Here is a 23,991-nt window from a genome sequence, read left to right as displayed (position 1 = left end):
GCAGCGTGGAGCAGGAACCCACGTCCTCAAGGGCAGCTTCTCTGCGCAACCGCGGAAGTGGCTCCCGGGTATGAGGAGGCTGCAGAGATAAAGCCACAACAGCCCAGATCGCTTTCTTCTTTAGTTAAGTGTTGCATAAACAGAGGAAATGTGCACACTCTGAAAACGGCAGGCTGTAAAATGTGGAAAATTATCAAAGTAAATTCATTTAATAAAAAGAAGCCTTTTAGTTAACCAAGCATTTTAATGGTGTACAGTGTTCTAATTTAACAAATGAAAATGTTAAGATAAAATAAAGAATATACCACCTGTAAAAATTCAGAATGTTTTACAGAAAAAGTTATAAAAATTAAGGAAGACGCTTTTATGAACAGTGAGCCGGAACCCCCCACGGACGCTTTCCCAGCTCCAATGGGAACGAACGTGCCCGTTTTCTCAAGAGGGAGCTCCAGCTGTCCGCATGGCGGATGTTACTTGTGAGCGACCACAGAGGTTTCCAGGAGTCGTGTGCGCTGGCAAACGAGCCCGAGTCTGGCTGCAGACAATACCGTCTTTTGACACAGGACCGAGTCCATCCATGCAGACAAAAGCTAGAGGAGACACGGCTGTCCTGTCCTCGGGGCGTGCGCACAGTCAACACACTGTTGACAGTGGGGGGAATGGGTTCTGCTTGCTAACAACTAACTTCTGATGCTGATGTGATATGTAGCCTTTGATGTGACCCTGGGGGAGAGAGACGGCCGGGGTCACAACAAGCCTGTTGGCTGGCTCACCCCTCCTCAGCCCTGGGTGTCAGCGGTCTGCTCCAAACACAACGGAGAAATGCAGAGACGCTGCGCAAACAGGGACATACAGACGATGTCCGCCCACCCACGGCCCCTCAAAGCCTGGTCACTTCCCGGGATAACAGGAGTTCTAACAAACACCAACGGCTTTCCAGCCACTACATGAGAGCCTCTGGCTCCAGACCCGGCCGGCTGGGGGGCGTCTCACCATGTAGATCAGGTTGGCCAGGATGCACTGGACCTCATCGATGTCCACGTCTTCCACCTGCATGAACTTCAAGGCGACCAGGAAGGCATCTAGAGACAACTGGTGTGTTCTGAGCAGCAGATACCTGGGAGGGGCAAGCACAGGGCCACGCGGGTTACTGACGGGACTCAAGCACTCCAAAGGCCGAAAAGGCATCCCGAGTCAGGAGGGAAAACAGGACCCCAGCACAGGTGTGTCTCCATCTCCCCATATTCATCTCAGAGTCCAAGAAGCACGTGATCCCACATTCTGACGTCTCTGTGATCAGGACACCCCTTACCACGAACCACACCCTATGGATTCGAGGACGCATGGCCCTCACTATTCTGGACAGACTACCCACAGCTGGGAAAAGGGACGGATGCAGAATTCAACTTTCTGACAAACAGGAGTGGCAGGGCTGGCTTAGTCGGTTATGAATAAAGGACACAGCACCTGTCCCATTTGCGGGACAGAACGCGGGACACCTGACTGAGGCGTGCCCGCGTGGTGCTGGGGTGCATGGAGCTGGCGGCCGTGGGCGGGCCTGGAGGTCTGACTGCACCTGCACAAGCTCAGGGCAGTGCTGGGGCCTCGTCCACAAGGGTGCACACCCCGTCTCAGGGGGTCATCGCCCTTCACAGTGCGGGGGCTGAGTCACACTGAGAACTTAAACTTACTAAAAAGAAAACACTTAGCTCACACTTTCTTGAAAAGATTCCTGTAGGTGATGATCTTCAGTTTTTCAAGGATAAGGAAAATGCCACAGCGAATAAAGAAGGTCTCGTGCTTCGTCAAGGCCTCGTTCAAGAGCAGAAGGTTGCCCTCACTGGGTGTGGGGAGAAATGTGCACACACAGTCAGGAAAACCAAAGCCCAGGACCAGCCCTCGCACAACACGTGTGAGACTTCTGATGATGAATTCTGCGTCTGAAAGCCCCCAATGGAAAAGGACACGATACCTGACGGCTTTGGTCACTTCGGCAAACTGCATGAGATGATACTTCCTCAACAGCTCGATGGTCGGCATGTGACCCTGAGACAGATTGCCCATTTCCCAGAGTAAGAGCCTTTCTTTGTTAACAGAATTACCTGTGATAAAATCCCTATCAGGAAGTCACATCTTAAAAACCTGCAACCTATTTCTTCAGAAGCAGCTGACAAACCAATGCGGGTCTGGCAGCCAGAGCCCCAGGGGCACCCGGCCTGGCCCCTCACGGCTCATATCCAAGGGGGAAGACATGGCGGAAGACAGGCCGGTGTAAGGGCTGGAAACTCGGAAACGCCTTCCAGAAGAATCGGCTGAGCCATTTACAACTGGTTGTTTCTGGGAAGCAGGCTCAGACGCGGGGATAAAGGTACGACTTGTTGCTTTTCCCTTACAAGCTACCCTGAGCTATTCAAGTTTGAACCGTGTGTACTGCTCTGATAATTTTTTAAAAATTTTAAGTGGGAGGAAAGGAAGCTCTATCACTTTGAGGAAGTTTTAGTCAATTAACTTGCTAATTGTCATTTCAAGTATCAAATTAACTTTGGGTGACTAAATAAGATACCTACCTAAAGAGAGGCTGGCACAACGTTTTTCTTTCTCGCTTAATCTGTTTCTATTAAATTACGTTTTTAGGAGCAACAGAAGTAATATACATTTATTTTATCTTGCATACGTTGAACTTCTGAGGCAGATACTTTTAAGAGAAAGTGTCAGCCGTGGAGATAAATGGTTCAGGCCACACACCAAGCAGCTTACCCTCCCCTATCCATTTCTGGGGTGTGTTCACAGGCGGCTCTATGTAGCTACACAACACCTGCTACATTTTTAAAACTGTATCAACCTCTTCAATGAGCACCGAGACCTCGAAGAGCGGAGTAGAATCACTTACCAGCAGCATTTTTACCGGAAGCAAATATATGAGAATCATCCTTTTGTTCTTCTGACTTGAGCGGTGGCAGTGCTCGAAGGCAAAGGACAGGTACTCCTCCGCTGTAGATACAAGTCACACCACATGCACTCAGTGGCCCCCGTCCGCACCGCATCCCACCACTGCATCCCGTGAAACGCTGCTGTCTCAGGAACCATCAATTCCTACCACTAATAGTAATCAATCATTTCTCGCTGTATTGCTGTATTCAAATGAGTCTGGAGGAAAAACATTATCAACACCAAACTTGAGAAACTTCAAAAGAATATAAATTAAAAGCTTCTATTCTTGGGGCGCCTGGGTGGCTCAGTCATTAAGCGTCTGCCTTTGGCTCGGGTCATGATCCCAGGGTCCTGGGACCAAGCCCCACATCGGGCTCCCTGCTCCGCGGGAAGCCTGCTTCTCTCTCTCCCACTCCCCGTTTGTGTTCTCTCTCTCACTGTGTCTCTCTCTGTAAAATAAATAAAATCTTTAAAAAAAAAAAAAGCTTCTATTCTTGGGCTTTCTATTCTAAGGAAAAAAAAAAAAGCCAGGAGAACCACCGAGGACAGCCCTTGTTCAAAAGCCGTGGGTCTATTAAAACTTCTGTGAAAGAAAATGAGGTTGGTCTGCACAAGCCCATCGAAGAGAAACCAGGGCACCCCCCCCGCAGCGTGGTCACTTCCGCTGTCGGAGAATCCCCGGCCAGGAACACAGGGTAAGCGAAGCCGTTCCAGGCCCGGTGCCTCGCGTGCACACAGCTGCTAAGGATGCGGGCTTACAAAGTCTGGTCCCAGTACGGCCCAGGAGACCGTAAGGAAAAACCGCGTGTCAGCTAATCTTAAAGTTGAAAAGAAAAAACCTGGCTTTGTGTCCTTGAGAAGTCAGCACAGACAATCCCTGCACCGTGGTTTCTGGAGAGCACTGCCTGCATGAGCAGGGCCCGAGCACCACGCCACGCAGCGGCCCTCCACTCTGGCAGCCCCTGGGGTGTCTAACACAGACACCGGTGGCTGAGCCGGGGGCTGCCTGGGCTCCCTGTCCCAGACCCTGGGCCGCCACGAAGGCACATGCCAGAGAAGAACAGTGGTGCTGAATCACTCCCACGAGAAAGGCGCCAGCATCAACAAACAAATGTGCACACGCAGGATAGGGGTCCCCCCCGCTTGCCACCTTACGTGCTACTAAGAGGCAGTGAGCGTTCTCGGACGTTGCTCAGGATCGTGTCTTTTAAAACACGAGAAATAAAGATTAACAACCAACCTTGCTTGAAGTCGCTGTCGAACATGGCCTTGCGCCCGACGTAGTACCTGAATGTCACCCTCTGGGCGGTGCTGTAGTCATCTTTCAGGTTCGAGCTGTCGATGGCTCTGATGAGGGGCTTGCACAGGTGCAGCTTGTTGATCTGGAACAACCCGTTCCAAGTATTATTCAACAAAACAAGCAGGACAAACAAAAGCTTCCACTTTACTAAGTATTTGCCTCCTCTGGGAATTACAATGCCAATTACATCATCAAAACTGATTAATAAGTGTTAGTAAGAAACACTAAAACACATGCCGCGTGGTGCAGATGACACCCAGAGGGGCCAGGCACCAGCTGCTGGTGCCCCGCAGGGCCGCCCCTCACCTGGACAACCTCGTGCAGCAGGAAGGACCTCCTGACCCATCCACCCACCACCTACTCCGTAGCTAATTGTTACAGCAGCGGGTGGAAGGCCTGGGGTCATACCCCTCACATTAAATCCCACCCGCTCAGGGCACTGGCGCCTTGCTTTCCCCGGGAGATGCAGGGCTCCCCTCGTGGGGTGGAGGCTGAAACAGGACAGTCCCTGCACCTAGCAGGTGCTCAACAGACTCGACTGGATACGGCCAGGTGAGGATCACCTCCCGGCGATGCCAGGGAGGCTGGCACGGAGACGGCATTCAGGGAGTCAGGGAGAACGGAAAGGCCCACAGAGTATTTAAGGCGCCCACATGGAATCACACCTTAAAGTAAATCTTGAATAGCTGGTTCACCAGGAACAGCATCCCCCACTTCTTAGAGTCCTCGATGCCGGCCCGACTACAGGAAAACAATTCTTTTTAAGTTACACGTCAATGTTTATAAATCACACACACACACCTAAACAAAATTAATACCTCGAGATAAAACCCCACAGCTCAAGCCATGCCCATGGAATAAGCAGCCCAAGCAGAGGCTGAACTACCAGCTACAACAGACGACACCACTATGCACGTGGGCCGCCGCCGACTGCCTCATCGGCAACCCATCTGTTATTTTCAACGGGACGTGTGCTCGCTCATCCGGAGGACAAGACGAACTCGGAAACACACGACAACGTGGAGCAAGACGCAGCGCACGCGGTCACCAACGGGAGACTGGAACCGTGGTGAGGGTCCGCCTGGGAAGGGGACAGCGTGATGACAATGTCCGCGGCCTCAGGAAGGGTTGGGTCACACACGCACACACACACGTCAAAATACAGTCAATATCCGTGTGAATCACTGCCAGTAAACGTTACCTCCAACTACAAAGGAGAAGTGTGGCATTTAGGGAAGTCTCTGATGGACGCATAACCTTTAGAAGAAAGAAAACTGCTAGATGCACAGAAGGAAAGACACGTGACTGGACAGCATGCGGCATGTACAGTAAACGCCAAAGGTGCACGTGGTGAGTCTACAGGTGTTCCCTGTGCAATTCTGTCCACACGGTCAGATGCTCGAGGATCTTCACGACACAATGCTGCAACACAATGCACAGTGGAGCCTGCCACGTATCTGCACCCTGCAGTGGTTCTTCTCAGGGGCAGCTTGCACGCCCACAGACAGGGCACCGGAGAGGGGGGCCAGCGGCAGGCCGCCTGCACACTCAAAATCCCAGGGCATGGGATCAAAGCATATGAAATAAACACGCCAGTATGGAACCACAGGCTGCTCACAAGCCGGGGACAAAGAAACCCTCCCCAAGACCATCCCTAAGATCCCTTCCATATACGAATATTCAGTGTAGAACCGCGGTCAGCGTTTAAAAACAAAGTCCTGTTCCATGATAGCGGCCGGCCCCTCTAGGACTCTTGTCGCTCACTGGCGCCGTGACCTCCAATCAACACGGGGATGATTAACACTGTCTGCCTCCGAGGGTAGAAAACAAACCAAACATTCTAACACCGGTGACCGGTCTCTTCTGGAGACACTCAGGAAGCAACCCCTGAGGGGTCTCTCTGAGGCCCAGCCCACTGCAGCCCCCTGCACGCTTGGCACGCTGCTGGGTGTGAAGTGAGGCCTGCTGTGGTTTTTATTTGCGCTTCCTTGCTTAAGAATGTTGAGCATCTGTTTGTGGGTTTACTGGCCGTTTGTCTATCTTCTTTGTAGAAATGTCTATCCGGGGCCTTTGCCCACATAAATCAGATTACTTATCTTCACACATTCTGGATACAGGTTACTGTCAGCTACATTATTTGCCAACATTTTCCCCATTCTATGGTTGTTTTTCACTTGTTGGATGGCATCATTTGGAACATACAGTTTTTAATTTTGATGAAGTCTGGTTTATCTACTTTTTCTTAGGTTACTGTGTTTGGGTGTCACATCAAGAAAGCCAGTTACCCCACAATAAACACGTACGGCTCAAGAGGGGAACGCAGGGCACCCGTGTCCGTGGCAGGACACACATCTAACATATGTGAGCCTGGCGTCTCAAAGGAGACAGAACGCAGACAAAAGGGAGCGGGAGGAAGGACGTAGCAATCACCCTCGGAAGGCTCTAACAGAACACATCGGTGCAGAGATCCAAGAAGCTGGACGAACCCTAACAAAGGGGAGCATGGAGTCACACGGCGGGAGACACAGTGAGGAGGCGGTGCGGCCAGAGCGCTAGCAGAAAAAGCGGTCTACCTAGAATTCTCCACCTAGCGCACAGGAAGGAAGACAAAGTAAAGACGGCTGGAGAATCGAGCGTCCGCACACCTGCACTCAGCACCAGCAGCTGGGCGCGTTCCCGCGGACAGGGCTCAGACCAGGTGCAGAACGGACCCAGGGGCAAGAGGAAAGTGCTGCAGAAACACCGTGCCAGGCAAACGTCACACACCACCTTCTCTCTCTCTCACTTCCTGGACCCAGCAGCAGACTAGCTAAGCAAATCGGGACGACGACCATGGGGTCCGCACGCAGGCGGGAGGAACACAAGCGTCACCCACCGGCACGCCCGCCTCCACAGCCGTACTCACGTGTCACTGGCGCAGACGCGGAAGCAGCTCATCAGCAGCTCAGCTGCTTTTTCCAGCATGTCCCCGACTTTGCTCTTCCCTTTCTTTACCAACTGCTGGTCTGCCTGATAGAACACAAACAGTCCCGTTTAATTTCCTCTCGATTCCTGAGTGAAAAAGAAACCACCGCTGCTGCTAGGACCAAAAATGGCTACAGCTGAGGGTCAGAGTCCCAAGTGGCTCTGGTGATCTTCTAATTGATGTTACCGTTGTTAAAAATTGAGAAATCAATAGCGTAACCTGACTCTTACACAAATCAGCTCTCTTCCACCAATTCAAACTAGTAAGTCAGCCTGTTCTCTGGGTCTGGGGCACGGAGTCCTGTGCCCCCCAGAAGCCTTTCCTTATGGGCTCACGCTCTGCCCCCACCTACAGCCAGTCAAAATCCCAAAACACACACTTCCGACAGACACCAAAGTCATCACCAGGTTTGACTCTCCCCTTGTTCCTGGGACCTGTTGGCTCCCGCTCACACCCCCTAACACAGGTTCTCAAAGTACGGTCTACGAACCCCTGGGAGCCTTCAAAACACATGCACGTGATCCATGCAGTCAAAACTATTTTCGCGACAACACCAACAGCCATTATTTGTCCCTTTACTGTACTGTCATTTGCAATGACAATGCGAGCACTCTGGTAGGTGAAAACGTGGGGGCCTCTCCAGCAACACCAAACTGAAGCGGCAACACTATGTCCCTAACATCACCCCACGCAGTCCTGCAGTCAACCACTAACACCAAGTTCACTTCAAACTGTCCCTGACGACACAGTAAATCCTAAGTCTTGGCTCTTGAATATACAAATATTTTAACATTCTTTGTAATGAAATGACAGTATGGTTTTCTCCAGGAAAAGCACTTGGGAAGCTGCTGGAGTTGCCAGCTAGTGTGCAGGACCAGCGACTAACAGACGAGCAAGGCGGTCCAGGCGAGGGTATCTGAAGGACCGTTTGCTCGAAAGTGAAACACAACCCATCAACTCCAAGCAAACACCTGACAGTATTTGTGGCCAATGACATCTGTGCTTTCAAAAAAAAGAAAAAAAAAATCAGAATTTTGGGTAACTTGTTATCAACCACCATGAAAGTGGCAGCATTTCATTACTCCAAAACTTTTCAGGTAAGGTCACTAGAGACATTAACAAATGGGAGTTTTTTTGGTTTGGGTTTTTTTTTTTAAACAATGAAACACGCCCACATTTGGAATCCCTCTGTAACTCGGTGAACCAAAACTTTCCAAATGATCAACGTCTGATGCGACAAGATCACACGAGAGCACACAGTCCATCCAGAGACCAGGATACACCAGCGGATTCCAGTACAACAGCAAAAATGCTCAATGCTAAGCTTCGGAGGACACACGGTAACTAACCCTTAACAGCTACCTCTTGGAGCTTTTTGCTATACAGGAAAAAGAGTATCCACAATTATTTGAAAGGCTATTAAAATACTCCTCTCCTTTCCATCTACACCTGTGTGAGGCCAGACCCTCTTCATATATTCAAGCAGCAACACCGTGCCTGCAGAAGGACACGGGGTCAGGTGGCTTCTGTAAGATTAAAATGTAAAAATCCAGCACTCTTCTCAGCACATCTTGTTCATCTGGAAAATATAGTTATTTTTCACTTAAAATGTCACTTATGTGACCACATAAAAGGCTTGTTATTTTAGATGAATTTTTTTAAATCCCAGTTAAAAAATTTTAATACGGTAAATACAAATAGATATATAAACAAAGCTCTTTGGAGCCTAATTTGCATTTAAGTTATATTTTTCGGTTCTAGAAATTTCCATCAGTTCTTCTTTACATCTTCTATTTCTTTGCTGAGACCATCTATGTTTTCGTTTGTTTCAAGCATGTTCGTGACTTTCCCTGAGACTTATTTAGGATGGCCGAGGTGCGAGCAAGTCAGGGAATTCCAACATCCGGTGTTTGTGGATCGTCTCTTCACAGGCTGAGATTCTCCGTTAAGTGATATTTGGGGTATGAGGTCACGTGGATCCTGTTTATCTTGCATTAGCAGCAGATGCTATGCTGGTGGGGAGCTGCCGCCGGCTTGTCTGGGTCCGACTCCCCGAGGGCTTTGCTGAAGGGCTGGGGACTGGCACAGTTTGGGGGACTGTGGCAGGGACTGCTGAAGAAGTCTGTCCAGAACCTCCCTCCTGCTCTCCTTGGGGCCTCCTCATCTCTGCCTGTCGGCCTTCCTGTATCTGAGGCTCCTCTGGGACCCAGTCCAGGACAGGAAGCAAGAAGCAAATGCAGGAGACCACCACTTGCTGGTCTGCAAGCCATGCTGGCTTCAGAATTCTCAGCAGGATGGAAAGGAAAACTGTACCTACTCCATCTTGTTTGGAATGGGAAGTTATAATTTTTAAAACCATAAAGGTGTGTTAGTTCAAAACTGCTGCTACAAAACTGCCTTATGCTGACCCCAAAGGGCAAACCGACCTCCTCACACCAGAGAGAGACCCCTAGCTGCTGCCTGCATCTACATTAGGGTGGGATTCTTCAAGACAGGGGACAGCCACATCTTAACAGTACAGGAGAATGCAGAACTGCTCGTGTTACTGCCTCGCCCCCTTAAAAAAATTTGCCACCTGCCATAACTGGTTAACACACACACAAAAACTCCCTCTACACCCACGTTGGGGCATGAAAACCCACCAACCCAGTTAGTCCAACTACCTCCTGCCCTTTCGCTCTCTACATCAGGAACATGCTAACCTACATCCTAACCCTCAAAACTTTTGGAAGAATGACATGAAATTAAGCAAAAGATAGAAACTGAGTTTGAGTTTTAAAAGAACAGTGACAAGAACTAAACTTACGTTATTGGCAAATATCCGAAGGTCAAGTGCTACAGCATACATAACAGGCAGAGCCCTGCAGGGCAGAAAAGCAAGTACGTTGGAAGAGGCCATGAGGTCCAAGATTCTGTTCCCGATACCCAGAGCTACCTCCATCCACGGGGCCACCACCCCTCCAGGAACCCGGAGGCTCCTGCCGCCTTCCTCATCCCCCGTCAGGGCAGGGCAGGCTGCGGCGCCGGGGCTTCCTGACCAGCACAGATACTGAAGTGTTCCTCACCCACTGCCCCAGACCCTCCCCAGAAGCCCAGATCCTGGTGCGTCCAGGGTCCTCAGCCCCAGACGGCACCTCCTCACGCTATTCAGGACCTTCTCCTTCCCTTCAACCACTCTCCAAGCAGCTCCATTAAAGCAAGATGTGGTTTAGTAAGACCTTCTAACAGGACCCAGAAAAAGTAATAGACAAAATGTCATAAAAGGATTTTTTTTTTAATTTAGCTGGTGGAAATGCTTTTATGTATAAGACAAATCTTCACTTAAAGAAGGTATTTGACTTTGTTTTTTTAGCAAAATGTATTTGCAAGCCTTCAGTTATTTTATTTTTTTTAAGTTTTTTTTTTTTAAGATTTTATTTATTTATTTGAGAGAGAGAATGAGAGATAGAGAGCACGAGAGGGAAGAGGGTCAGAGGGAGAAGCAGACTCCCTGCTGAGCAGGGAGCCCGATGCGGGACTCGATCCCGGGACTCCAGGATCATGACCTGAGCCAAAGGCAGTCGCTTAACCAATTGAGCCACCCAGGCGCCCAAGCCTTCAGTTATTTTAGAAAACATAAAATTTCAGTATTTACCTACAGTTAATAAATCATAAAATAAGAATCACTTTGTCAAGGAACTTAAAATAACCCAATTACCACGTATTCACTCTAGTCACTCCACGTGAACTGCAGCTGATCTGCCCTTTTATCCAAGTTAAAATCAGAAGTCAGTTCAGCATTGACAATTGACAAACATTTTGGGGTATGGAAGGTCTGAAATAAAAACAAGGCTTTATATTCATGTGAACATACTGCAAACAATCTGGCTGGTCCGCCACTTAAAGTTTACACTGACCATTAAAACTCCAGTATCCGCGTTGATAATATCCTATGTCGACACATGACGTTAAATATCCACATAGAAAACACAACACATATTTACTTAAAGTTTTAAAAAGCTTCTGCTAAGGGCGCCTGGGTGGCTCAGATGGTTAAGCGTCTGCCTTCGGCTCAGGTCATGATCCCGGGGTCCTGGGATCGAGTCCCACATCGGGCTCCCTGCTCCTTGGGAGCCTGCTTCTCCCCTGCTTCTCTCTCTCTCTCTCCCCCCCCCTCTCTCTCCCTCTGTCTCTCATGAATAAATAAATAAAATATAAAAAAATTAAAAAAAGAAAGCTTCTGCTAAAAAAAAAAAAAAAACCCAAAAACTAAACCCTGCCATTTGCCAGTTTCCAGTTATTTCTGTTCATACTTACCAGTTTTCTTCTTTGTGGGCTTGAAATGCACGCAGGAATGATGTACTATATTAAGGAACAACATACAAAATCTAAGGCAATGCTACAAGTGATAAGAAGAATTATGAGGATTCTGAATTTTAGGTTTAGAAGATTATATACCATAGGGGCAAGTTCTGGAAGGAAAAACGTAGAAGTTACAAATATCTGAATATCATTAGGTATTAGTACAGCAAACATGTTTGCTTTACACATACATTCTCCAAAGTAAGAGACTATTGTAAGATTTTCTTAACTGGGAACTTCAAACATTTTATTTGGTTTTTCTGAACCCAGATAATCACGTATGTAATAGGCTTTAGAATCTGTAGTATAAAGTTTATTTCCTTGATTACAGAATTCTTAAATTCAAGGGAGACTAAACTAGTTAGTAGCCAACTTTCTCCTTTGTATACTTAAACAAGAACGTTAAAAAAATAAGCCAACTAAAAATCCAGAGTTACACATAAATACTAGAACACTAGGACGGAGGCCTCAGCTAGGACATAGCACTTAGATGACTTAAATCAGACACTGGCTGGCTGAAGGTCTCAGTGACCACACTTCAGTGACGACATGTGGAGTCCACTCTTGTCCGTCTATGCCTGGAATCTGGCGCGTTCTCGTATTTTGCCAAAGGGACTAACTAGTCCCTGTAGCTATACTTAATGCTTTAAAGGAAATACCACCACTCACAATAGAATTAAGTAAAACACTTAACCGTCACCCATGTTCTTCCTCATTGAACGGGTAACTGGACGACAGTCTTAAGGCCCAGGATACATTTAAGCACCTGAATGAAATAGCTAAATGAGTTTCTCTTCCTAAAGTTTAGTTTCAATTCCTTTCTAATTAAAAGTATGAAGGAAAGTGGCCTGATGTCTCCAGATCTTAAACCATTACACAAACGACAAAGATATTGGACGATGACAGTCTGGCATTTGTACGCCTCGATGAAGTCGTGGTTCCCCACCGCGTAAGTGCATCTGTGAGGGAAACATCACAGGCTGAGGACACAGGCAGCAGGACCTGCAATCGAGCCCCACATGCCCCACCCCTCACTTCCATCCAGAACGCCCGAGCGCGCTGTTTATCCTGCTAAGGCTACAGGAACTAGAAGGAGAACAAGAAACACACGGGTGACTCTGAATTGAAACAGGCTGGGGGGAGAGGAAACCCACATGCCTCTCTGGGACACTGCTCTCTGGCCCCAGGAGGAGACCCTACTTGCAGCAGGTTCTCGGTGCCAGGCACTGGTCACGGCCGACCACGGCCCTCCCGCTGCACCTACGGAAAGGAGATGGCAGGGAGCCTCACACTACCAGGAGACCAGTGGCACCCCGACTTCTCCAGAGAAGGAAGCCCGGGAGGGGCACAGGCAGGAGGGCGAGCCAATGCCTCGTGCTTCGGGACATCCAGCTTTGCCCAGCCCCGCCCTCCAACAGGGAAAACAGCAGACATGAGACGTCCCTGAAGAGCAAGTCTTTCATGTGCTCTCTGCAGCTCTAGCCCCGTTGCCGGCAAGGTGAAGAGGTGAAGCACAGGCCTATTTCCACGGAAACAGAAGGCAGTGGTGAGCCGTGTGCCCGCTCAACACACAACTGCTACGTAGCCAACGTGAGGAGGGCCTGTACCACAGTTCACCGTAACTTTTAAAAGCATACGTGATCTTTCAAATAAAAAAACGTTTATTAAAAATTCAAAGTATTTCAGGGGCGTCTGGGCGGCTCAGTCGGTTGAGCGTCAGCCTTCAGCTCAGGTCATGATCCCAAGCCCCGAGCCCCACCGCCCCACCCCCCCACCCCCCCACCCCCCCACCCCCGCCGCCACCCTGCTCTGTGGGAAGCCTGCTTCTCCCTCTGCCCCCCCCAGTGCTTGTGCTATCAAATAAATAAATAAGATCTTTAAAAAAAATTTAAAGGATTTTAAGCTTCACAAAATTTTCATAGGCTTTAACAAATTGAAATTACAAATGTGCTTTTCTTAAAACAAGATGTCAGAGAGGGAGGTAAACTGTAAGAGGCTCTTAATCACAGGAAACAGACTGAGGGTTGCTGGAGGGGAGGTGGGGGGGGATGGGGTACCTGGGAAACGGGCATGAAGGAGGGCCTGTGAGGTAAGGAGCACTGGGTGTTATATGCAACTGAGGAATCAATGAACTCTACCTCTGAAAACTAATAATACAGTATATGTTAATTAAATTGAATTTAAATTAAAAAAGTACCGAAAAACCCTCCAAAAAACAAATGCACTTTTCTTTTCAAAGCAAATTATCCATCTTTTCAAGTCTAAGATGATGTGTTGTTTAAAAGATTTTATTTATTTATATTTATTTATTTTAGAGAGAAAGAGTGTATGCATGTGAGTGGGGGGAGGGGCAGAAAGGGAGGGAGCAGACTCCCCACTGAGGGCAGAGCCTGCCTTGAGGCTCTATCTCATGACCTGAGCCAAAACCAAGAGTCAGAGGCTCAAATGAATGCGCCACCCAGGCGCCTCTTGAGCCTAAGATGATGTTAAATAAAATCCCTAGTCGATTCAGCAATTTCCAGATTTGCTTTATTTTTCTTCCTCCCCAGGGGGTTACCTTAAATGAGCAGCAAACATTTCGTCGTAAGGGGGTTCCAAAACCTGCTGACACTTCTCTTCCGGGGAGGCCATCTAAATAAGAGGAAAATGACAAAAATAAAATTAAAAGGCAGCAAAAGAATGCAATGTGCAGAAAGAGACTGAGACGAACCTCTTTCAAAAGAATACACACTTTACAGTTAGGGGGAAGGGTGGGCACCTGGCACTTGTGATCTCACACATATGTGTCGTGGCCGGGGATAGGGTGACGGGGCACCAAACACACCTGCTCTGCCTACCGCAGTCCAAAGAATACTCAGGGCACTTTTGTGTGGACCTTAGTATTCAGCAGCCAGTCAGTGAAGAAGTGTTTATGAAGCAGCTCCTGTGTGCTCCGTAAGGAACGCGGCGAGAGGTGACGCCACGTTAGGAATCCCCCTCCTCACCTCCTGGTGACAGAGCCACCTGCTCTATGTCCTGGGCTAGGCTAGCTGACATTTATTTCCAATGCCCTCTTCCCTCTCCATGGCCAAATTTTAGACCATAAGAGAGCCACAGGGGTCACACAGAACCGAGAATTAGAGAAGTCTGTGAGTCCCTGATGCACTAATATGTACGCATATCCATGTGTGTAAGTGTGGGAAGGAAAAGGGCAGCAGCAGGAAAATCCCCATCCGCCGTCCCTGGTGAAATAACTAAGACAATGGCCACCCGCGAATGGAACGCCAGCTCAGAAGGTCAATGGGGATTGGCCTTGGATCACAGAGGGAGGACAGAGCCACCCGCAGTGGTACAATGGCAGGCACATGCCACCAGCTGAGGAGTGTCTGGCCAGCGAGCCTCTTAGAGCAATGGTTTTCAACACTGTCACACAGGACAGCCACCCAAGGAACCCTAAATTTTAAAAAGAGCCTGCTTCTACTCCACTAACTGGTTTATTTGGTCTGAGGTGCAGCCTGTACACTGCCCAGTATGGTCTCCAATATACAGAGCTCCTATTTCTTTCAAAAGAAAAACTGCCCCAACAGGACCATATTCCAATATCACAAAGGGAACCAATGAGCAAATGGGACTTCCCCAAATGCCAAGAATACTTCCTATAGAAGACAGGCCTTGCGTATCATTTATCTGCTAAATCAAGGACACTTATAGTTTAAAGCAGGGTTTGGCAAATGCTTTCCATAAAAGGCCAGATGGTAAACACCCCTGCCTTTGCAGGCTATAGATCTCCGTTGACCTAGCCAGCTACGCGTCCGTGGCACGGACAGCACAGGAATGAGCAGACACGGCCCAGCCCCACTAAGCTTTACTTATAACAGGACACGTTTGTGGGCTTTGGGGACAGACCAGCCTGGGCACAGCCTAGCCCACTGCCTGTCTGCTGGATGACCTTAGACGACCTTGCTCCACAGTGCATGTCTCTGGGGCTCAGAGGGTCACTTGGGAGTTATTACAGAGCATAAGATGCACACCTCAGCCTGGAATCAAACACACCGTGCTCAATAAATGAACTGCAATTACAGACATACAGTAAATGAATGTTAAAATTTTCAAAAATTTTCAAAAGAGCAGAAATATTAGTTTCCATCTGACTCAAACTCTCAGCTTCTCCTTAGGGAGCACCTGTGGGTACAGCTCCTTCACCCACCTGGAGCCGTGGGTTGGCGACGTGAGGATGCTTGAAAGACACCAGCTCTGCACAGGATGCCCCATCTCTGCTGTCGATGGCTTCATAGACCTGAAACATTTGAAAAGAGATAAGCTGAATAGAAAACAAACCGTTTTGTCCTCACAGAACCTAAACAACATGTCGTACGCCTTGAAAATCCATCCTCCTGATTCTGGAGGAGCCACAACAACGACAGAACACGCCGGGCTCTCGGCAGCAGCAAACAAGAGGAACGTTTCAAAATGAGATCTTTCGGCGGCAAAGAAACAGGTGATATACTGTCAGAAACAGCAAACAAGCAGGGTAAGCCAGTGGTGATTAAGGAAGGCACGTTATTTTAGTTTTACTCAGTCGTTCAGACACTTGAGAATTCACTTATAAAGCTTATGGGGAAAAAAAGAGCTTAAAAGCCACATTCCACTCAACCGGCACATCAACTGAAACAGGGAACGGCAAAGCTAAACAGATGGTGCCACGAGCAGGAAGTAGATCGATCCAGCGGTGATGATGTGCTGGTGTCCACAATGTGCTTACTGTTAAGCAAAAACAAACACACACATGCAAAACCCCAAACAAAACAAAAAGACAAACCCAAAGTCACAGGAAAGTGCCTAACTCAATCTGGAAGGAAAAGAAAAACTGCGTATGACATGGGAGCACAGGAAGAAGTGCCTGTCCCTGGGCCCTTGGGGTGCAGGCTGGGCGTTCAGGAGGCTTTTACAGATTTCCGTCCTGGGGGCCTGTGCTGCGGCAGACCTCTGTAACTAGAAAACCAAATGAGGTTTGAAGATTTTATTTACCAAACAAGCACTTAGAAATCCGAACGGGCAGAGGAAAACAAACACAGAGAAAGTTGCACACACAGCATGATTCATCTACAGTGGGATTAGCTCTGTCAATTTTATGCCCACATGAGACTCCAGCCAGGGACGACATGAAGAAGGTGCAGACCGCACACCCATGGCAGGCGCTCACATCACTTCCCAGTCACGAGATGCACCCCCAGAAGCGGTAAGCGTGGCAGGGGAGGCTGGACTAGCCACGACCAACAACAGAAAGCGACTGGAGCTCCCCCACATTGCAGGTGAGAAGTGGCTGGATCAGCCTGCGAGGGAGGGCACGCACCTGCTCTCCCCCCAGTGCAGTAACCCTACATCCAGGCAAAATGGATCCAGCTCCTGGACTCTTGTACCCCTTAGGGCATCGGCTGGGAAAGTTTACACCATCTCACCTAAGACAACTGACGTGATCAAGAATCTGGCACTCAACTGCCCAATAAAACCACAGAAGCCAGCAATCCCATGTCTACGGTCTACCTTACAACAAGAAAGAAAAGATATTTGTGTAGAGTTGTGTGAGGAAAGTACTGATCCCATCGGTGCCCTTACCTCAAGGAAGCTGATAAAGGCCACCAAAACTGTCACAGCAGGCACCAAAGAAAAGAGACAACAGACCATGGACAAATCTCAAAGAACTGATACACAGCTCAGGGGACGCTAGGGCCACAGCCACCTGGTCACCTGTTTTAGTGGCTGTTAGTACGCCGCGGCCTTCCCATGTAAGCAGCCCCTGGTGGACCCTGTGGGGGGACTCCAGGGGAGCCCCGTGGCAACATCCCCGTGGTGTCCCTGGGGCCTGGTCCAGACTGCAGACCTCATCAGGTGCAGCTGGCTCTCGGCACACCCAGGAAAAAGTTCTCTTTCCTGGCTACTGCTGGTCACCTCGTGACCTCCTGGCTCTAAGGCGGTAGATGGAGGTTGCAGGGAGGGGGGAATTCATCTACTCTTAGAACTTGTAATTTTTTTTTTTAAGTCATCTCTACACCCAACGTGGGGCTTCAACTCACAACCTCGAGATCAAGAGTTGCACACTCCACCAAACTGAGCCAGCCAGGTGCCCCCAGAACACGTAATTTCTTAAAAATACAAGGGCACCTGGGTGGCTCAGTTGGTGGAGCGTCTGCCTTCGGCTCAGGTCATGATCTCAGGGTCCTGGGATGGAGCCCCACATCGGGCTCCCTGCTCAGCAGGGGAGTCTGCTTCTCCCTCTCCCTCCCCCCGCCCCCAGCTCGTGCTCGCGCTCTGTCAAATAAAATCTTTTAAAAAAATGTTTAAAAAAATACATTTACTAGCTCCATCTGCTAACAAGGCCTTGAAGTAATGACTCTCCCTACCCCATGCAGTGGCAATGAACACACCCAGCACTCAGATTCATTTCCCAAACTCCACTACCACTAAGAAGAACTAGAGCTCCCTGGAGAAAGGTCTGGGCCAGTGCTGGAATAGGGAAAGAAGTCCGTGAGCTTGGCATGGACATTACTGTGCCAGAAAGCAAAGCAGATCTCAAGGAAGACATATCAAAAAGCCCCAGAAACCAGTCTGAAGGAGCTCGTAGTGGCCAAATCTGGGACAAGCTGAGCTTCAGAAAGAATAAGAATAATCTTATTACTGGTTCTGGATTATAACTTGGCATTAACAACAATCTACGATACTTTTTAAAAAGGAGCACAGGGAAAAGCATTTTTAACAGATGAAGTAGTAGCTAACAAACACAGAGTGAGAGAATCACCACTTGGCAAACACTCATGCAATAACCCACTTGGGAAAAGATCACGAATAAAAGCTGAAAGCACTTTGGAAAGGGTGTGGGGTGGAATGTTCAGAGGCTCTCACAGTCCGTCCAACAGATTATGAATCAATACGATGGGAAAAGGTCTCTGGACGCCAGAGCGGGCAGTTGAGAGCACAAATGCAAGCCTCCAGAGGCTATAGAACGTCTACACTAGCCAGGTTTGCCCAAACCTGTTCACTAGAGTCAAGTAAAGGCAAACGGTGACACAGCCATGAGTCCACTGCCCTGGACATTTTTAAAAAGTTAATTGTCATAAAACAAATCCACTCCCGGAAACTGGCAAGAGGACTCTTCTAGATGAAAGACTAAAGAGCAAGACCACCATGTTTGGAGTGTGATCTGACTGGACCCTGCAGGTAACAAGGAGGCTCCAAACAGCACCATGGGTGGATGTGGAGTCTGAATGCGCTAGCAGAAAACGCTGACGCTACATTTCTAGGCTGTGCTGAAGATGATGTTCCGCAGCCGGATGGCAGAACAACCTCAGGCCCATGGGAAGGGCCTCGGTGGCAGCAACCTCCTTTCAAATGGTTCAGGGGAGAGAAGCACGCGTGCCCGGAGGGAAGGACACAGAAACGTGGTGCACCAGGTGAGGGTGTCCACATCTTCAATGTTCTCCTTTCAGCTTTTCTGCAGGTTTGAAAAATTTCACAATAAAAATTTGGAGGAAAATTACAATTTTAAATGTAGATAGTTTTTAAAAAGTAACTTGCCATTTGAAATAAGAATTTGTAGAATGGACAGAAGAATGAAGTAAAGGACACCAAACAAAGAATACCAGCCCTCAAAGAAACTCCAGTAATATGGAGCAGCTCCAGCTGTGGGGAGAAGCACAGCTGACCCCTGACTAGCAGGTCTGACCTAGACTTTTTACAACAGAGCGCTACAAATGCATTTTCTCCTCACAATTTTCTTAACAACGTTTCCTTTTCTCTAGCTAACTCGGTAGTGAGAACATAATATAGAACACAACACAAAAAACAAGCTGATTCACTGTTTATGTTATTGGTCAACAGTACGCTATCGGTTAAGTTTTTGGTAAGCCAAAAGTTGTATGTGTATTTTCAACTGCATGGGGGGGGTCAGCGCCCCAACCCCCACATTGTTCAAGGGTCAACTGCACATGCAAACTGATCTTGTTCTAAATACAATTTTTAAAGGATTTTTGTATGTTATTTTTTTTAAAGATTTTATTTATTTGAGAGAGAGAGAATGAGAGATAGAGAGCACGAGAGGGAAGAGGGTCAGAGGGAGAAGCAGACTCCCCGCCGAGCAGGGAGCCCGATGCGGGACTCGATCCCGGGACTCCAGGATCATGACCTGAGCCGAAGGCAGTCGCTTAACCAACTGAGCCACCCAGGCACCCTCTAAATACAATTTTTAAAAGTAGAATACTTGGGAAACCGTTAAGGTAAATTAACTCAACCTGTCCTCTCCAAACAGAAATGAAACTGGAGGCATGTTGAGGTGCTGAACGCTAACATCCCAGCTACCGCCAACCATTAGAAGGACAGTCCTCCTTGGGCCTCTCAAACTGATGTGCTGGCCCCACAAGGCCCTGACCGCTAGCTCCTTCACTTGGGCCACTGTTCAGGGCTGTTTATAACTTTGAGAAACAAAGCAATGTCTTCCCCCCTTCCCTAATCCCAAGCAAAAAGCAGGCTTGTTCACCGCCTGCTACAAAATGGATGGATTCCCCAAATTCCGTTTCTCTCTTGGATGCAGGTACAGGCACCCTTCTGGGCCCACTGGTCCAAGGAAACCGGCAGGCTGACCCCACATTGCCAGCTGCGCTGAGCTGAGCTACAAGACCCTTGGTCTCTGACCCACGAATGCATGTGTTCTGCCTGCATCCAAGAAACCAACAAGAGAACTCAGAAACTCGTGAGCAGAATAAAACCAAACTGCCAACCTGATAGCTACTTAAGAAGCAATCACAAAGAAGGGAAACAAAAGACCTATGACTTGTCCACAGGTAGCTGCTGGCTGAGGATGCTGTGAAGTATGAAATACGGAATGTGTCCTAACTGAGAAGGTCACCGAGATTCAAAAAACAGTACACTTTGGAACCTGAGAAATAGGTAGGTTCTGACTAGGACAGGAAATGGTGGCTGAAACCTAGGCTAACAGAGGCAGTGAGCTTCGTGTTAAGGGCACGGACTCTAAGGCCAGAACTCCTGGTCCGAATGTGCTACTAACTAGCCCAGGGACCTTGGAAAACCACTGAACCTTCTCTGTAAAATGGGGCTTGCAACGGACCCACCTCCCAGGACAAGTGGTAATAACGAGCCACTGTACATGACAGTGGTTGGTTCTTAGTTAAGAGTTCAACAAGCACTAGTGGTTATTCCTCCCATCACCCCCAACTACTTCATCAAATAAGACCCCTCTGAGAACGTAGATGATGAGGGAGCAGAAGGCCAGCTGAGGACAAAGCAGAAGCTGACACCCCACAACCCCCCCACCCCATGGGGTATACCTGACATTCCTCAGGCATTCCTGGCTGCCCTAAAGGAAAAACAAATAGTTAACTTATAGAGATTACAATCCTGTTTCCTGCAAAAGAGATCTAACTGACAGATCTCCTGAGGCCATGCAGTGTTACAGATCAGTCCTTTCCCAAATTTTGCAATCCAAATTGTTTCCAGTGGGTTAAAAAGGCACCCTAAGGGAGAGTCCTCGGGAAGAAGCCTACCGAGGCCCTGTGCTCAGAAAAGTAAAGAAGGTCCATTACCAACCCCCCGACTCCTGGGCGGCGTCCCACGCAGGACAGGTCAGCGGTTCCAGGTGTCAAAAGCGACCAGAGGCGTCCCTCAAATGAGAAACCGCTTTTGGTCACCACCCTGCCTTCCCCTGAAGGCATTCCTGCCATAAAAGGCCCCGTAGGATGGACGCCAGTGGGATGCCGATTTCCCCTTCCCCATACCCTAGGCTACAGATGGGTGCTATCGAATGGTCTAAAATATCCATGCCATGCAGTCCTAAGCCCTGAGAGCTGTGTTATCACCCTGCCACTTTTAACCCGTGGAAAATACTAGAAAAGTTTTACAAGGGGAAATTACCCAATTTTATAATTTAAGTAGTTAGTAGAGGACATTGATTAAAAACTGTAAAGACTGAAATCCATTATCGTCTAAGTGACATTCCAACACATGTGGTCTTTACAGCCAACTTCCCTAGGAAGTTGGGTTTTAATTCCATTGGGTACTGGTTTCGGCCGGCTCTGAGTGGAGGTCCCACGGCCAGAAGCGGCTAGACCAGGGATGTGGAAGGGATCCCCTTAGATCAATGAGGAGGAAATCTGGGGCGCCTGGGTGGCTCAGTCGTTAAGCATCTGCCTTCGGCTCAGGTCATAATCTCAGGGTCCTGGGACGGAGCCCCGCATCGGGCTCCCTGCTCAGTGGGAAGCCTGCTTCTCCCTCTCCCACTCGCCTTGCTTGTGTTCCCTCTCTCGCTGTCTCTCTGTCAAATAAATAAATATCTTAAAAAAAGGGGGGGGGGGGGGAACCTGACACAGGAGTCTTAAGATTGGCAGCCGTCCTGGTGACTTAGGTGGCTGTCCCAAGCCCAAGACAGACAACTTCGTATAAGGACAGAAATAAAGAGAGAGCATCAAGTTTCTGGGTCTTATTACCATCCCAGCCAGGGTACTAACTTCCAGCCAAAAAGCAGACTTTCTCCTCCCCGTAGAGTAGCCCCAGGCTAGAAGAATGCAGCTTGGGCAATCAACATGAAAGTGTTCCAGTAAGACCACACTCCTTGAAGCCCCTGGAGTGAGAGTAAAGGAAGAGAAGAGAAAGTACCCACCAAGTTTGCACCGTGGCTCAGAGTCCAGATGAAAACACTCGGAAGCCCCACGTTTGGACACCAAACGATGGGGTTTTAGAGTACAGGTGAGGTTTGGTGGGGTAAGGTCCGGAGCCGACGACCAAGAAGGAATTCCTGAGACGTCTTTGGTGCAAATAGGTGGTTAAGCATGGGGACAGGACGCGTGGGCAGAAAGCGCTGGGGTTGTGAAGGGTGGCTGATTATATACTCGGGAGTTGGGGGGGTAAGGAAAAGGGAGGTTCCAAAGGATTTTTTATGTTAAAAAAGACTCACAGGATACCGGAGGCCTTGCCATTGTCAAGTTAAGGTTGTTTTTCCCTCTAGCAAGGCATTAACATGAAGACAGTTGGGGGCTTCCTGGAGAAACATTACACTCTGCCCACTTCAAGGATCTGTCAATGGGCTGTAGGTTATAAGGGCATTTAATGGTATCTACATTCCCTTCTGGAAGCTAGGTTATTGATAGGAATGCTTTGTTTTTATAAATTGCTAAGACATTTGTAAACTGACGGAGACTCATGACTTGCAGAATTATAATCTCTATAAATTAACTACTTGTTTTTCCTTTAGGGCAGCCAGGAGTGCCTGAGGAATGTCAGGTATATCCCATGGGGGGGGTGTGGGGTGTCAGCTTCTGCCTGTCCTCAGCTGGCCTTCCGCTCCCTCATCACCAGTCATGCCAGACTATCTCCAAACTGCCTCCTAAAGATCTTTACCTGGTTGTCAACACACACCCCCAACTCAACATGTCCAAAACGGAGTCTGTAAACTTTCCCTCCAAATTTGCTCTGCTCATCTGTTGCCCTGGCTAGAAACCTGGGGCTCATTCTCCTCCCAGACCCTCAACCATACATTCTTAATCACCCAGGGAATGCTTCCTCCAGACATTTTAAAAATCCACTCCCTCTTTTCCCGATCAGCACGGTTCTAGTTGTGGGAATTAGCATAGTTTAGTGGAAAGAACGCCAGTTTTGAACCCGTAAACACCCACGCTTTAAGTATGGCTCTGGCGTTTATAGGCTGTACGGACAGGATTCCCGTGGAGACACATCTCCCGAAGGCTATAAACTGCCAGAAGCGCACACGAGGCGGGCCCCACGGGACGGCTGGACCAGCGCTCGCAGCCGGACCACCTGCTGCCTCCACCCCCTCCCAGCGTCCTTCCCGAGTCAGCGGCTGAGCCCCCGCCACGGAGCGCGGCTGACGGGCCTCCCAGGTCCGCTCGGACCCCTCCGCGCGTCCCTCTCGAGGCCAACGCCCATCGGCGCACCCCGGGTCCGGGGGCAACACCGTCGGGGCGCCTGCTCAGCCGTCCTCGCTCTCCTTCTGGCGGCCAAGAGCTCGGGCACAGGGGGCGAACCGATTCGCCCCGGCCCACGCGTTCTCGCCAGCGCCGCCGGGCTCCCGCTCCAGACCCCACTGACTGCGCGCGTTACCTGCTGCAGGTACTGGTTGATGGTGATGTGCGCCATCGCCGTTCCCGCCGACGGAAGTGGGCGGGGCCTGCGCGCCCGGCCGCAGCCGCTTCACTTCCGGCCCACAGTCCGTCCCGGCCCGCGCGCCCCCCCGCCTGGCCTTCCCCGCACGCTGGTTCCGGACGGAAAGAGTCCGCCGGAGCGTGCGCCCCGGGCCGGCATGGCGGCGCGCCCAGGCTGAGAAAGGCTGGTGTCTGCGCCACTGTTCGCCGCCGTCCCTCGGCGAGGACGCCTCCTTCGTGCCGCCTGGGGGCTCGGGCTCGCCCGGGGCTGACCGGGCTTGCGCCCCGCCGCCCGCCCTCGACCGTTGCAA

General features: G+C 49.4%; 1 protein-coding gene across 2 annotated transcripts; it reads right to left on the bottom strand.

Annotated features, from left to right (window-relative positions):
• Nucleotides 1–223: 223 nt before the first annotated feature.
• Nucleotides 224–23,983, bottom strand: PCID2 (PCI domain containing 2). Of its 2 annotated transcripts, XM_027590544.2 has the most exons (14): nt 23,640–23,983; nt 15,724–15,813; nt 14,095–14,168; nt 12,431–12,496; nt 11,493–11,534; nt 10,003–10,057; nt 7,137–7,240; nt 4,897–4,972; nt 4,172–4,313; nt 2,891–2,991; nt 1,973–2,046; nt 1,715–1,840; nt 994–1,117; nt 224–723 (listed from the first exon to the last, which is right to left on the bottom strand). In XM_027590544.2, the coding sequence occupies exons 1-14, from the start codon at nt 23,673–23,675 to the stop codon at nt 634–636; spliced, it is 1,200 nt and encodes a 399-aa protein (XP_027446345.1). In that variant the 5' UTR covers nt 23,676–23,983; the 3' UTR covers nt 224–633. The 2 variants fall into 2 exon arrangements, with proteins under 2 accessions (XP_027446345.1, XP_027446346.1); XM_027590545.2 differs by lacking the exon at nt 12,431–12,496 and having other exon boundaries at nt 509–723; nt 11,493–11,537.
• Between the last annotated feature and the right edge of the window lie 8 nt (nt 23,984–23,991).

The sequence above is a fragment of the Zalophus californianus genome, chromosome 3 (genome assembly GCF_009762305.2).
Source record: "Zalophus californianus isolate mZalCal1 chromosome 3, mZalCal1.pri.v2, whole genome shotgun sequence".
Lineage (NCBI taxonomy): Eukaryota > Metazoa > Chordata > Mammalia > Carnivora > Otariidae > Zalophus > Zalophus californianus.
The sequence above is the reverse complement of the archived record's forward strand: the minus strand, read 5'-3'. Positions and strand labels throughout refer to the sequence as shown.